The 16,015-nt window shown below is 40.0% G+C and overlaps 1 protein-coding gene across 1 annotated transcript in view; it reads right to left on the bottom strand.

Moving 5' to 3' along the window:
* The window catches only part of RHBDF2 (rhomboid 5 homolog 2), an 88,563-nt gene that overhangs the window by 28,920 nt on the left and 43,628 nt on the right, over positions 1–16,015 (bottom strand). The window contains exons 2-4 of the mRNA XM_070934604.1: positions 5,626–5,782; positions 3,870–4,000; positions 1,565–1,757 (exon numbers count right to left, since the gene is read on the bottom strand). Coding sequence (XP_070790705.1) covers positions 1,565–1,757; positions 3,870–4,000; positions 5,626–5,757 — 456 coding nt within the window. The 5' untranslated portion in view covers positions 5,758–5,782. The remainder of the gene's footprint in view (positions 1–1,564; positions 1,758–3,869; positions 4,001–5,625; positions 5,783–16,015) is intronic.

The following is a 16,015-nucleotide window of genomic DNA, read 5'->3' as shown; positions in this document are numbered from 1 at the left end:
GGAGAATTAGGATCAACTCTTTCATTCCGCAAAAGGAGGCCATCATCTCAGTTGCAAATGAGGTGGGACAATGCCAGGTAATTTTCTTCACAGCCATAAGCTGGCCTCCTGAACAGCTAGATGACTTGTGTAAATAGAGGGGTGCCGTCTTGTTCTTCACCTGATGAGATTTCCTCTGACTGACTGTGGATTCCCAGACCCTCAGGTGGAGTTTGTTATTGGCTGATACCAGATTTTTTCACTTGGCAGTGAGTTGAACTTGGGAGACCTTCAAAAGATGAAGTTCTGACTTTCTGGTGGCCCTTTTCCCCTCAAGCTGTACATCCAAGAGGGATTATAACTTCTTTTTTTTTATTTAAAAAGTTTTACAAATACATTTTCTCCCCAGTTTCCCCCCCCAAACCCTCCCTAACCCTCCCCTCCCCCCATGACTTCCTCAAGATAAAATCCAAATCAAAATCACATTTTGTAAGACTTAAACCCCTCCATCCCCTGTGTACTGTTTATATCTTCATAAAATTCAGTTAATCTATCCCTGCATAATACATTCAGCTAAAAGCTATCTGATATTTCTTAGTTTGATATTTATTCTGCACATAATCTATCCACTTCTTCCACTCCCAAACATAAGTCTCTTGAGTCTGATCTTTTAGATACTCTGAGATCTTCGCCATCTCTGCAAAACTGGCCATCTTCAAAGTCCATTCTTCTATAGTAGGCATAACATCATTTTTCCAATATTGACCTATCAATAATCTCGCTGCTGTCACCATATACAATATCAATTTTGTTTCACCCACTGAAAAGCCCTTGACTATACCCAGTAAAAACAATTGAGGAGAGAATTGAATTTTTTTCTTCAAAACATTTTGCATAACCCACCAAATTTTTATCCAAAAAGCCTTCACTTTCTTGCAGGTCCACCAAATATGATAATATGTAGCATCTAAACAATCACATCTCCAACATTTTGGTTGAACATTAGGATACATGCACGACAGTTTCTTAGGATCTAAATGCCACCTATAAAACATTTTATAAAAGTTTTCCCTCAAATTCTGCGATTGTGTAAATTTGACATTCTGGACCCATATTTTTTCCCATGTTTCCAACATCACTGGTTCTGCAAAATTTTGCGCCCACTTTATCATGCAATCTTTAACCAATTCATTTTCCGAATCTCTTTCTAACAAAACATTATAAACCCTCTTAATATGCATTGGGCCTTTCTCTTTTATATGTCTAACCAATTCTTCTTCGTGCATCATTATACCAAGTTTTTGATCTTCTTTCCATCTCAATTGGAGTTGATTATACTGTAACCAAGTTAAATTAATCCCTTCTTCCAACAGTATTTCTAATGTCTTTAGTTGCCATCTGCCCCATCTATAAAAAGAACTTCTTTGTATAACAACCCCCCGAGTGACATTATATTTGTATTCCACATAGTATGACCAAGATCCAGCCATAACAGTATTTTGTAATCCCATTTGAATCGGTGCTTCTTCCAGACTCTCATGACTGTTTGTCTGCGTTACCGACTCTCTTATGCAATGACACCTACCTTGGGCATTTTTGTTGGCTTTGGGGATTCTGTGCCTTGGAAAGAAGGCACCTCCTGGCTGTTCACTTCTATTTCTCTGTAGGCAGGTTTGAGTTTTCCATAGCGCAGGCTGCAGTGCTGAAGGCTCTTGCGCTGCCAATTCTGCTGCTTTCCATCCCAGTCATTGCTGACGCCAAACCACTGGGCTGCTCCTCTGAGTATAGAAAAGAGGAGACAAATGCCATAAGACAACCATGGCTTCACAAGCAACTTCAAGATTTTAGGAAAGTAACTGAGGGCATCTAATCCATCCAGGTCCGAACATTTATCTAGTTTTGTTTCCACAAATGGCTGATCTATGGACGTGTTTTCATAGATGGAAGTGGGTGGGGATTGTAGGGACACTTTTAAAGCTGACAGAATAAACATGAAGAATCGTGGATAGAAATATTCAATTTTTTTCATCAAATCTTCAAAATATATTTAAGGAAAAAAAATAAATGGAATCTAGCCTGTGGTAAAGCATGCCAAGTTGATGGTGGGGCTGAGCCCCTTTTTATGGATTATATTTTCTTCTGTTTATTTTTTTTTCCAGTTTCTGGAAATTCTGGAAATGGCTCTGTTCTATGAAAATGCCATGGGCATGCTTAACAACTGATGTGGAGAAGGAATAATAACACAACTACTGTATTTCCCTGAAAATAAGGCTGGGTCTTATATTAATTTTTGCTCCAAAAGATGCATTAGGGCTTATTTTCAGGTGATGTCTTATTTTCTGGGAAATACAACACTAAATGCGTCCTTCTGGCTAACAATCTTAATTGGGGCTTATTTTTGGGGTAGGGATTATATTACCAGCATCCTGAAAAATCATGCTAGGGCTCATTTTCGGGAAAATACGGTATCTCACATACAGGTTGTCCTTGACTAACATACAGGTTATCCTTGACTAAGGATGGTTCAAAATTTCCACAGCCTCCGAAAAAGTGGCTTTTGACTTGTCCTTGAAGTTGCAACCCTTGCATGATCCCTGCAGTCATGTGATTGCAAATTTGGGCACTTGAACAACTAGCTTGCATTTATAATGGTTGCAGCACATTGCAGTCATGTGATCACAATTTGTGAACTTCTCAGCCAGCTTCCAACAAGAAAAGTCATGTGGGGATGTCAGATTCACTTAATGTTCACATGAGGACCATGTAATTTGCTTAACAACAACTAACAACTATTATAAAATTAGTCCTTATCATGTGATGGCTCATTTAATGAACATATGGCTTAGCAACTAAAATTCCAATTGTGGAAGTAAGTCAAGATCTATCTATAACAGGGGTGTCAAAATGGATTTCTTCAAGGACCGGATCAGCATGATAATTCTCCGTGGGCCAGGGGGGAGGGGGGAGGGAGATGGGACGGATGCCTCCTGCGGCATGCTGCTGGCCAAAACAAGGAGTGGAGGGGCACACGGGCCCTCCCTGTGCCCCATTTTGGCTGCCAGAGGCACCGCGGGCCGGTCCTTTGCCATTTCCAGGCCGGCCCCATGGGCCAGATTTAAGCACCCTGCGGGCCAGATCTGGCACATGGGCCTTGAGTTTGACACCCCTGGTGTATAATGTAAAATAGCTCACAAGAAATAGTTGATACTTTATCAATCTTATTTCCCTTTGTTTGACAGAGGTCTCAATTTTGAGCAAGTCCAGGTTTGAGCACTGGCTAATCTTTTAAAGAAATAGCCATAGCACTTAAGACTTATATACCGTTTTACAGTGCTTTACAGCCCTCTCTAAGCTGTTTTATAGAGTCATATTACCCCCAACATCCTCATTTTACCAACCTTGGAAGGATGGAAGGCTGAGTCAACTTTGAGCTGGTGAGAATCAAACTACTGGCAGTCAGCAGAATTAGCCTGCAGTACTGCATTCTAACCATTGCACTACCACGGCTCTTAAAGCACTGATTGCAAACGTAATGACATTCAGTTAAACTGGGAGCCTATACATTCTCAAGACGAAAGTGTGCTTAGTGTACAAATGAATTCAGTGAGTAAGTTCATTTACAAGGACCAGAAATTGAGTTTCAAAAATATCTACCAAGTCTTTTTAATGTTACTAACAGCGCAGCAAACACAAAAATCAAGCACTCACAGACTCACAAATTATCCTCAGCTGTCGTTTTTCATATTTCATATTCATATTACTATTGCTTTGTTTTTAAATGCTGTAAGATGCCCAGAGCCATTATTATGAGACGGGAAGCGGAATAAATAGAAGAAATCAGACAAACAAATAATGATAAGTTAAACACGTTAGGATAAAGTTCTCCTTACTTGCGAATACTCTGGGACAATGAGGTTTGCCTATGCAAGGCAGGATGTCTTTCGAAGTTGCTGTCCTGTCTCTTCAATCTCGACTCTTGGAGGCTCACACTTTTTTGAAGAGCTGGGTTTTTTTTCAGAAGCTAAAGAGAGACATTGAGGTCATCAGCAAAGGGGATGGGGAGGACGGATTGATCCGAGACCTCTCAAACTATCCACACAAATTATGAATTCTCAAGAAATTATACTTCCTGATCACGGAGGGATCAGGACCTTTCTCCAGTTCATGGCTAGATAAGCTGGGAGAGCTAATTAGTCAGGCGCAGATATCTGTGTGAGGGTAAAATAGTACATAGATCAAATTACACACTTGCCTCTGAGCAGTTTATAACCTAGGGACCAGTGAAAGAGAAAAGGAAAAAAAGCAATGGAATAAGGGATGGGATGGATGAAATTTTCTACTCCTGGAACTACAACATTCACAAAAAGTCTCTGTAGAATACCAAAGAACTGGCTGGAGCTTACAAAAGGTTTTTCCTTATACTGTGCTTATATGATCCGTTCTCCCTTGTCACTAGCTAGCTAGTGAGTATGCACAGTAGAATAGATACTGATTTTAAATGGTGCAACATAGCAAGTCAATGTAATAAAAGCTAATGTAATTCAACTGGCTGATTATCTTAAAGATTATTATTATAGTGGCTTTTTGGAAGATGGTCCATCTAAAGACAGATCGTCTGGATTCAGGAATGGTTTTACTGAAACGGTAACAATTCTGATCAACGAGATCAGGGGTGGTACTCACTTACCTTCGCTACCGGTTTGCAAATGTGAGCATGCGCGCCTCCTCCACACATGCACAGAGCCTTCTGTGCATGCACAGAGAGTCAAAAACGGGACGTGATGACGTCCAGGCAGGTGAGCGGAGCCTCCTGCTGCCGGTGCTACCAGATCATGCAATCCGGATAGAGCCGGCTGAATTTCACCACCGAACAAAATCCAATTTAGCTTGAACCTCTAACAGCCACCTTATAAGGAGAGAACACCGCAGCATATTTGCATTTTTGAATACTGCAGCCAGAAGACATGAACGCTTGAAACACTCTTATTAGACAACTTATATCCAGTGTCTCATCTTTCCCCTTTCAGGGAAGGTTCTGCAGAAGGCGATAGACACAAAGGACCCTGGCTGAAGCAGATAATCTGGAATGGGTGGAGATGGCATGATTGTTTTTGTGGGTCACCAAGGTTAAAACTTGACCGAGGGGAGTGCAGCTCCTGTTTTACTATTAGATCTTTCAGCAACGTTCGAAGGTGTGGAGTGTTGTATCCTTCTGCACAAAGATTGAGAGTTAGGAGCACTGAATTTCAGTGGTCCCACTCCCTTCTCGGTGTCAATGTGTAGTCTATGATGGTGGAGTTGAACAGCGAACCAGTAAACAAACCATGATCATTCCATTACAGGAGCTGAAAGCCAGTTCTTTGAGACTCAAAACAACAGCTAATATCAGATTGCTTTCAAGAGCGAAACAGATCATAAGGAGCATTTGGGAAGTGTTTTATCTTAGAGCAACTGGCTTTTAAACACCAAACACGGCTTTGTGCTTGAAACAGCCTGATTTCACACTTGAAACAGGATGTTTTGATTTTGAAGCGCTTTTTTTTCTTTTACACTACAGTAATGTACATAAGAGACACCTTTTGAGATAGCACGTAACAGTGGAAATCTCACAGTTAATAGACATTTATGGATCTCAGTAATTCATACCACTGTTTGGCTGCTTTCCTCTTCAGGCTTCACTGGTGGGATCATGATAGAGAGGTTGGGGGGCTTCTTGCTCTGAAGTCGACTGCTGCTGGTGCTAGAACGGCTGCTTCCATTTTTATCGCTGTCTGCCATCTTGGATCAGAACGTATTGGTCTACCTGTAATGAGGAAAGAAGCAAGGAATTTAAGATTGAGTACTCCCTCGTGTTCATTTGATTAAAGGCAATCTTCCCCACATTTAAAGGCATCCTCCTTGTAACTTCTAACCATAACCCCCAATCACCAGAGGGAAAGCAGTCCCAACATACTTTGAAAGCTCTAATTTGGGGGAAGAAGATTTAGGGAGGGTGATGGATCAGGGGTGAAATGCTCCCGGTTTGGACCGGATCGCCTGATCCGGTAGCAATGGCGGCGGGTGGTTCGGAGAACTGGTAGCAAAAATCCCTGCGCGCCCCCCGATGTCCAGCTGAGTCACACAATCATCAGAGGTTTTTTTTAACTTTTAAAAGCATTTTTTCTACAACTTCTTCCGCCGAAAAAATGCTTTTAAAAGTAAAAAAACAAGCCTCTGATGATCGCGTGGCTCAACTGGGATCGTCAGAGGCTTTTAAAAGCATTTTTTCTACAACCTGAAGAGGTTGTAGAAAAAATGCTTTTAAAAGTAAAAAAAAAAAAAAGTTGGCCACGCCCACCCAGTCACATTACCCCCCCCCCCACCAAGCCACGCCCACAGAACCGATAGTAACAAATTTTTACATTTCATCACTGTAATGGATCAATAGATCAACTTTCGTTGAGCAACAACTACAGCTGGTTTCAGCTTGGTAATGTGCAAAGTATTAATTAACAAATTAGTTTTGATTTGCAGATCTGCAACTCTAGGTGTCTAAAAACAGGTAAGCAATATGGAAACAATATAAAAACACTAAAAACAATCAGGCAAAAAGCCAATTAACAATAAGGCAAAACCACAACTACACTGTTTTCACCCTCCAGCTCAGGATTTAGACACGCATCAACCAGAAGCCACTGATTAATCAATATTTATTTATTTTAATTCATTTGTATCCTGCCTATCTAAAATTACTAAGCTAATCTTTCAAGAGTATGCTTACAGGTAGTCCTCACTTAATGACAGCCTTGTTTAGCAACTGTTCAAAGCTATGAGGGTGCTAAAAAGTAATTTATGGCTGCTCCTCACACTTACTACTGTCATAGCATCTCTGCAGTCATGTGACTGGTGGCATTTACCAATGTCACAGCATCCCACAATCACATGATCGCCATCTGTGAGCTTCACAGTCAGCTTCTAAGCTGTGGAAGGAGTCCTGGTGGTATGCAGTACTGCAGGCAAACTCTGCCCACTGCCTGGAGTTCGATCTTGTCAGGGCGCAAGGTTGATTCAGCCTTCCATCCTTCTGAGGTTGGTAAAAGGAGGACAGACTGTTGGGGGCAATATACTGACATTATAAACCACCCAGAGAGGGCTGTAAAGCACTATGGGGCAATATATAAGTGCTATTGCTATTCTAACAAGCAGTCAATGGAGAAACCAGCAGAAAAATTGAAAATTGTGTTCACTTGGTATCTCACTTAACAACAGACCTACCAGTCCCAATAGTGTCTTTAAATGAGGACTACCTGCAAAGGTAATATATATGGTATTATTTTGTATATTTTCAGGAAATTATGTTTAACTAGAATGGGAAATACTTCAGATTTCACATTACAGGCCAGTATTTCCATATGAGGATATAGGACCGATGTCTGTACAATGGATTAAAAACTTTTTCTAAACAGAATGGAGAACCAAACATTAATGGGGTCTTAGGTATAAGCAGTTTGGACATGAAGCAGAAACTGTCAGGAGGGGCACATCATTCCAGTCTCTTTTTAAAAAATATTTTCAAGTCTTGGAACTCTACTTAGAAATGATGAGAGGAAGCCAAGTGAAATAGTTTGGGAGCCTGACTTTTAGTAACCTCATAAATTACTGACCCTTTTCCTAAACTGGTAATCCCTGCAAAATTATTTATTTATATATATTTGTTTTTCTTTCTTTTTCGTAGGTTTTATGTGTATGTCTCTTTAGCCAGGTTCTACCTATGTAAACCGAGATATTATACAGGGAGGATACATGAGATGAGGGTGTGGCTAACTGATGAGGCCTTATAAGGCCGAAATAGATCTATCTTAGTCTCCCAATGGGCAGCAAAGGGTCTGCTGGCTGCCAGAAGAAAAAAAAAGCCCAGAAACTAGTGAATTGTGATTTCGCTGAACTAGGGCTGCATAATATCTTGGTTTACGTAGGTAGAACCTGGCTAAAGAGACATACATACATACATACATACATACATACATACATACATACACACACACACACATACATATATTTTCCCAAAGGTCTTCACAGTCTTATTTCATTTTATGTTAATTATACACACACACACACACACACACAAAAATACACTATTCTTGTACAGAAACCCGTTGCTCATTTGAAGTTTGGCATCTCAAGGGATTTGTGCCTTTAATCCGAACGTTTAAATCAATTCTTTCACTCCGTTTTTAAAAACACCTTCAGTTGTTCACTGATTTCCAGAAAGAGCCCCAGAAATGAAGGGTTTTTTTGTTGTTTTTTTTGGTGAGATTTGGATTCAGATTGGAATCGGAGCTTCAGAGACAATCCATCTGTCTCTGTGGTAGTAGACTTTTTCAACCTGTCAAATCAGTCATCCTAAACCTGTTTACACAAGGGACCTTCAAGGATTAAGGATAATAATCCTGACCTATTCACACTGACCAGCAGTTGTATCATTCTCTGCAGGAAGAAAGAAGCTTCAGAGAGTCATGCTACAAGAACACAAACAGATGAGGTTTTGCAATTGCTGGATGGGTCAGCTAGGGTTTGTAGTGCCACTTATGTGACCTCACCAGTTTTACTACCGGAGCTATTTAGGTTAGACTGCCTCAGCCTTTTTACCTATTAATACTACCATGGGAAAAGCTAACCGCTCCTAACAGCTTACACAATGGTTAAATAATATCTTACATATAACATGTAGCTGGTGACTCGATTATTATATACATCAGATCACAGACCATAGCAGGAGTCTCAAAGGCTCCATAAAAATAGTATCTATTTTTGTTCATGCAGTCCTTCATGGGGTCAATGTTGTATCTTATATCCAAGAGAGAAGATTCCCCACCCAACTACTCGCATTATAATATGATAAGAATAATCTCTTACAAAAGCTCCAAGAAAGGTATGGTACACCAATGCCATTAACAGCATTAAATAGCCATGTCCTTACCTGAGCTGCAATAACAATAATTATATATCAGCAACTTGGGGTAAAAGATAAAAGATCTTCAAGTCAAGCTTGATTGGTGACCTTACTATGCCTTGGTGTAATTTTCCTGGTGGTGTCATATTACTAGCCAATGTTGTGGGAAAAATTTGTCACTGCCTTGTTCTAGTTTTTTTTTTAATCGTGTTTCCCCCACAATAAGACCCTGTCTTATATTTTTTTTAACCCAGAAATAAGTGCTTGGCCTTATTTTCAGGGAGGTCTTATTATTTTGGGGCATGTGGAGCCGTCCTCTTGCCGTCTTACCTGATTTCCATCTCTGTCTCCCTAACCCTAACCAGAGGAAATGGCGGGGACTGGCTGTGCATGCATTTAAATATTTTTGGGGAGGGCTTATTTTTTTTGGGGGGGGCTTATTTTAGTGCATTCGCTCAAAAGCCGGATTGGTCTTATTATTAGGGGGATTTCTTATTTTCGGGGAAACAGGGTAATATATAATTTTCTAATCTGGTTTATACCACTGAGATTGGTTAGTGGTTTCCCATCCTAGTACTAATCAGCTCTGCTCATTTTCCAAGCCTAACAAAGATCAGCCAGGGGTTTCAATTGGCTGAGGTCACTATTATTTATATGACATAATTTATATGACATTTATATGACAGCACAGCACAAATCTGCTCAAGAGGCAAAGCATGACAATGGAACTAATAAAGAAGAAGAATCTGCCCAGCCAATTCAATCTTGCACGATTAGCATGCTCTGGATTCCTTCGATTAATCAATGTCATCTAAAAGGACCCTGAAGTGCACCTTCTTTGTAGAAGCAGCACCTGCCTTCTGGAATGAGGTTCTCCCAAGATCTGGATGGCCCTCACTCTACTGTTGTTTAGAAGAGCCATGAAAACTATCTATCCACTCTGTCATTCTTGCCATATTTTGTCTTCTTCCGCCCCCCCTCCTCCTTGGTAATTAGTTTTAGCACTAGCACTAGCAATAGCACTTAGACTTATTTACTGCTTTACAGTGCTTTACAGCCCTCTCTAAATGGTTTACAGAGTCAGCATATTGCCCCCAACAATTTTTGGGTCCTCATTTTACCCACCTCGGAAGGATGGAAGGCTGAGTCAACCTTGAGCCTGGTGAGATTTGAACTGCCAAATTGCAGGCAGCCAGCAATTAGCAGAAGTAGTTTGCAATACTGCCCTCTAACCACTGCGCCACCGTTTTATATTTTCTTGTTTTGATAGTTGTGAGCCCCCCCCCCCCCCGGTTGGGAATCATTGGAAATGGGTAACATTCAGGTTTCATAGATGAATGAATGAATCTGCAGAAATTCTGAATTCACCCTTAAGTGAAAAGGCAAGGCATTTTCTTTTTTTAAAAAAATAGGATTTTGAAAAACTGAGACAAATAGTGGTAAGAAATTTACTGACAGCAAATTGATAGTTAACCATTCATCCAAGGAGTCTTAAAGATCTCTCACATGAAATTGCTGGCCTTTAGAAAAAAGATACGCAGATGTCACCAAACAGCCTTCTATTTAAGAGGGTTCAAAGTGTCTTATGTAACAACTATTTTTAAAAAGGGATTTGCAAAGTTTGGGTAAATTGCTTAATTGTTTAACACTGATTCTAGATAATTTACTGGAAAGCATTTATTAAAGATAAAATGATCTAATATTTAAACAAGCCCGTCTTTTGAGAAAGTACAGTGATCCTTGTCTTAGTAATCATTCAGAGTTCTTGCATCAAAGAAATGTGATATCCATCATAAATCAGCTGTGGAATTCACTTCCTGAAGATGTAGTGATGGCATAAATTTAAAATATTTTACAGACATGAATGTTAAGATACACTATGTCTACATTGACAAAAATCAAGTTGATTATTGCATGAAATTAGATGCTGGATCTAATCCAATAAATTTAAGAATGGGAATCTTAATCCCTCAACACAAAACAAAAACATGAAACCTTGTTCCCATCCTCACATAAAACCTTAACTCTTTCCCAGACTTCCTTTCCTCCAAATGAAATATATATTATTTCCATATATTGCACTGTGGTTAAACCATCAGGAATGAAATTTCTATTTCAACCTTCCTTAACCTGGTGTCTATAGTATGTTAGGATTGCAATGTCCAGAATTCTCCATGCAGCATCAGGCTAGAAAGTGGGAGACATGAGTTTTAGTCTTGCCTTAGGCATGAAAAAAATAGCATGGTAACTATAGGCCAGTCACTCTGTCTCAGCCTCAGGGTTGTTGTTGTGGGGAAAATAGGAGGAGGGAGATGTGTTGGATATGTTCACTGCCATGAATTATTTGTAAAAATAATAAAGGCACGAAAGAAAGAAAGAAAGAAAGAAAGAAAGAAAGAAAGAAAGAAAGAAAGAAAGAAAGAAAGAAAGAAAGGGAAAGAAAGAAATCCCCCTTGGATTGGGGATCAAGAAAGCTGAAGTTCTAGTATACTCAGAGGACACCAGTTTGAAACAGCTTCTCCATTTGGTTCTAGCAGCTGGAAAGGCCTATGGATTAGAAGGAAATGGTACATATCCATTCATAAGTGCTTAACCAACACTGCACTAATGCTCAGAAAATAGTCCAATACCAACTTGTGCTGCATCTTAAAAATGGATTGTAACAACCCAAGTAACTCTACATGGGGCTGCCCTTAAAGACCACCCAGAAGCTGCAACTAGCCCAGAGTGATGTGGCACACTTGGATACCCCATGGTTCACCTGAATAATACTACAGTTGCAGGAGCTGTACCGGCTTCCAGCTGCTTTCAGGATGCAATTCAGAGTGCTGGTTATTTGGTTTAAAATAGAGGGCCAGGTTACCTGGGTATCACCTCTCCCTGAGGGTATCTACCAATCCTACTATATTAGATAGAATGGGCATAGTCCAAGTCCCTTGCTTTCAATATTGCCATCTGTTGGGACCTTGGAGATTTGCATTGTGAATGGCAATTCCAGCTCTTGGAACCAGCATGGGACAACTCGTTGTGGGACAATTCAACAATTCGATTTAATTATTTAAACTAATTAGAAAAGTTATCTTAATTTTTGACATTCACATTTTATTTTGTCCCTCCATTTGCATCCTTTCTTTAATGATTCTATTACCCCATTTCTTCAATATTAGTGTAACTCTTGTCCCCTGGCCACAGCAAGCAAGTTGTCTTTTTAGCCTTCTAGAAGTCTGGGAAGACTGGCTCTTCTCTCCCTCCCTCCAAACATTGGACAAGGATGGAGGTTGAGCTGCTTTGGGGGTTTGGGGAAAGGGTAGTTTTGATTTTAATAAACCAGAAAAAGTATGAGTCTGTGTCCTAAATTAGTCTTGAAAGAAACAGACAGAAGTTTTTGTATGATCAGACCAAGTTCCATTCATACAATAAAATCATTTTTGGATTAGAGATTCCCATTCTTTAGTTCTAAATGTGTCTTCTCACTCAAACCATATCCCTGACTTGTGTGTGGTTTTGTTTTTACCCAACCATGTCTGCAGTATAGAAGATAGGGTGGTCAGATAAAATGATGCTTCTTTAAAAAGATACTTAATTCCCAGCTGGTGTTTTTTCTATTAGTAATGTGGATGTGGCAAACATGATGTGCCACTGTGGTAAAACATGTCCCTCTTGTTTTACTCTTGCAGGACAGGCTTAAGCAATAACAAAGCTACATACTCCCTGGCAAAAGTGTGTATTTATTTTCCTGTTCTTCAGACATACCAAGTTCCATCAAGTACATTTTTAAAAATTCACTGCAATGACATAAATAGCCGTTAGAGGGCAGTGGCCTCGTGTTATTCAAGCTTTCTCTGCTGGCCTAAAATAAACAAGAGCCTTACTGTGGCACCTTGGAGGCTTACTGGGAGGAGAAAAATAGTAAACAAGGAGGCTCAATATAGACTGCAGTGTTTTTATTAGGCAAGTTCAAGTGCATAGAAGATAAGCAGAGAGATGGAATTGTTAGGAATACTAATGTTTCTCAACCTTTGCAGCTTTAAAATGTGGGGACTCCCAGAATTCTTAATCCTTCCTAACTCTTGCCAAGAGCATTTTTAAAACTAGGGTTTTCAGCTTTCTAACTTTTAATTGTCTGATCTGATCTGCAGTTGGATGCTGCTTCTAAAAGCGTGTCACCATGGCTTTTACACATTCCTTCCTCACCAATGTGCCCCTCTCCAGATAAATCAATTAAAATAATCAGAAATCCCATCCAATGTGAGCAGTGGTTCAATATAGGAAACACACTCTTTGGGAAACACTAAATGAACTATCATACGACGCTTTAAATCTATTATTTTAGCTGCTCAATAATATACAGTATTTGAAGGATTTTTTTTTTTTAAAAATGGAAATATGGGGTAGTTTTTGTTTTTTTTTAATTTGATTTATATGCCGCCCTTCTCCGGAGACTCAGGGCGGCTTACAATGCGTTAAGCAATAGCCTTCATTCTTTTGTATATTTTATACAAAGTCAGCTTATTGCCCCCACAAACTGGGTCCTCATAGGTCATAGGTCATCAAAATAGAAAAGTCTCCTTCAAGTCAAACTTGTCTCATGGATGTTTTAAGAAGATGAACATATATCCTATGGAAATGGTTGTCCTGGCCTTCTAGATTTTCTTTTTCCAGCTCCCCAGTCTTATCTATAGCCCTGGGAATCTCAGTTACAAGGATTAACCAGTCTGGTCCCACTAAGCGTTAGTGGTCAGATAAGTACAGCTATCTGCTGAAACCTCTCTAAATTAAATTAGCAGACCAATATCAATGCTTTACGTGCTTCAAAATTTATAGGGAAATGATTAGGATAAAACAGCTATATAACATAATTTCAGTTAAAGCATATCACTATAGTTAGTTTAGCAATTTTCTCATTTCTGAGACCTATGAGATGTATCAGGTGGGTGTTTTGTGTGCGCACATGCAGTAAAATTTGAGAGCATCTGTGTCCATTATGCCCAGCTGATAAGCCTCCTGTATTAGTTTCATAGCTACCTTAAAGGGAGATCTCTTCTTTTGGAGAAGAACAGCAAGCCTTAGTCCAGCATCCCAGCAAAAATACATTGCATGGGAGAGGAAGCCATAAATGTTTAAGAGGCCCCTCTCAGGAAGGGAGCAATGTAATAAATAATCCAGGCCCTCAAGTATCCCAGGAGGACAAGCATCCTATACAGCAATTCTCAAAGTGCTTGAGCAGGCAAGAAATAGAGCTCGTGTCAACAGAGAAAGAGGGGCTGATGCATTAGTAGTTTGCCTCATTCATTATAAATTTTGGGACCATCGCCATCTTAATGTTGAGGGAGAAAATATTTATACAAGTCGATACAATCCACAAATAGGAAAACAAGACCAGCAGGTATTAGAAACCACCAGAGCTGGCAGAAAGGACTTCAGCCAACTCCCCCCCCTCACCCCGAAAAGCAGGAATAATGGTATAGAAATGCAACAAGGCAATGGTTTTTTTCGGTGACTCCCCCAAACAGACACAGTGGATTGAAGGGTGCGTTCATATATCTAATTAACTTCTTGTAATTATCTGAGAGATCTCAGGTGGACTCCTGCACCTCCTATGGATATTTCTTGTTCTTGGAGATCCTATAGCAGGTTATTGGAAACAAAGCTTGTCATAACCATGCAGGGCTCTGAACTTCATTCAGAGTGCTTAACACACTAAACGCACCACAAAAGACATGCATCTTCCTAAGCCAAATCTAACTTAAAAGTAAAATAGTGTTCTATTTCCAGTAGGAAGTTATGCATTGGTAAGATTATTTAACCTACCTGAAATCAATTGGAAGTTTTATTAAGGAGTTGTCATTTACTTCGGAAGACCCAAATAGCAGTGTGTCATCCCCTCCCCCCAATTGTCCTATACGTTCAGGCTGTTTCTGGCAAAGGTGTCTGCAATTTACCTCAGGCAAGAAGGCCAGACTTGAACAATACCCATCCCAAAAATGGCGTTTTAAGGTTAGGGGTACCATTAGAAAAGGTCCAGTTCTAGTCTACTCTTAGCCACAAATGTTCTGTGGATGACTTTGGACCAGTTGCTCTCTCTACCAGTTGTTATTGTAAGGCAAAATAAGAAGAGAGAGTGCTGTGTACACTATCTTAAGTTGCTGTGCAAAAACCAAAATAAACTAATGAATAAATGAAGGGAAAACTGGGGTTATGTTCTTTTGGCAAGCGAGCAGCCCATTCACAGAGAGAATGACTAATTATACAAGAATGGCCATCAAACTCGGCTGCCAGCGCTACCTTCAAGAATTCTCTTTCTTTGCTTTTAATCACCTAGCAAATACAATGGCAAAATACTGGAATTCACACTCTACCAGCATAGCAACAGACCTCATCAGTTGGCACATAGTTGTATCTGGGGCCTGGATGACTTGTTTTTCCATGACAGGCAACCTGCCAAGGAGGAGCATTTAACAATGAATGGTTTACCATTTTTACAGAAAGAAAGGAGGACCATCAGAAGCTGTGGCCTAGCTCCTTTAACCTCCCTTCTTCTTGAGGGTGACTGCAAGCAAGACAAGAGCTATTGTGCCCAAGGGAGCTCAAAGCCACATGATGAGAATCAGCCCTTTTTGGGGACCACCAAGGCATTTCTTCAACAAAAATGGAATAAATGACCTGGCACGGCAGAAACAGAAACTCTTTCTCTCAGCAGGAAAACAAAGGCTTATCTCCACAGGAATGAAATAGCAGAAGGCCATGTTAGCTGGGGAATTACAGAGGTGGAAAATCCAATTTCATTTGCAGGGCACCAGGCTGGAGATAGCAAAGGTGCATAAATAGAGCCTCAGCATGGAACCATAGAAGACGAGAGAATTTTCTCTGACCAATTAACTGTACGCCGCTCTTTACATTGCATTGCTAAAACACACTATTTTGGAAATGCGTCTGTTACATTTCTCAACCTTTTGCACCTAGAAGAACCTTTCAAATGTTTTTCAAGTTTCAGGAACCCCTGCACACTCAGACTCAAATTCAGGGCAGAAGTTACAAAATTGTATTTGTCTCCTGTGTACACCCGTATAGATGCATTAAGTGTGTTCGTAAATTAAAATAAAG

The sequence above is a fragment of the Pituophis catenifer genome, unplaced genomic scaffold, assembly GCF_029215685.1.
Source record: "Pituophis catenifer annectens isolate HBS135680 unplaced genomic scaffold, rPitCat1.0.hap2 SCAF_2, whole genome shotgun sequence".
NCBI lineage: Eukaryota > Metazoa > Chordata > Lepidosauria > Squamata > Colubridae > Pituophis > Pituophis catenifer.
The sequence above is the reverse complement of the archived record's forward strand: the minus strand, read 5'-3'. Positions and strand labels throughout refer to the sequence as shown.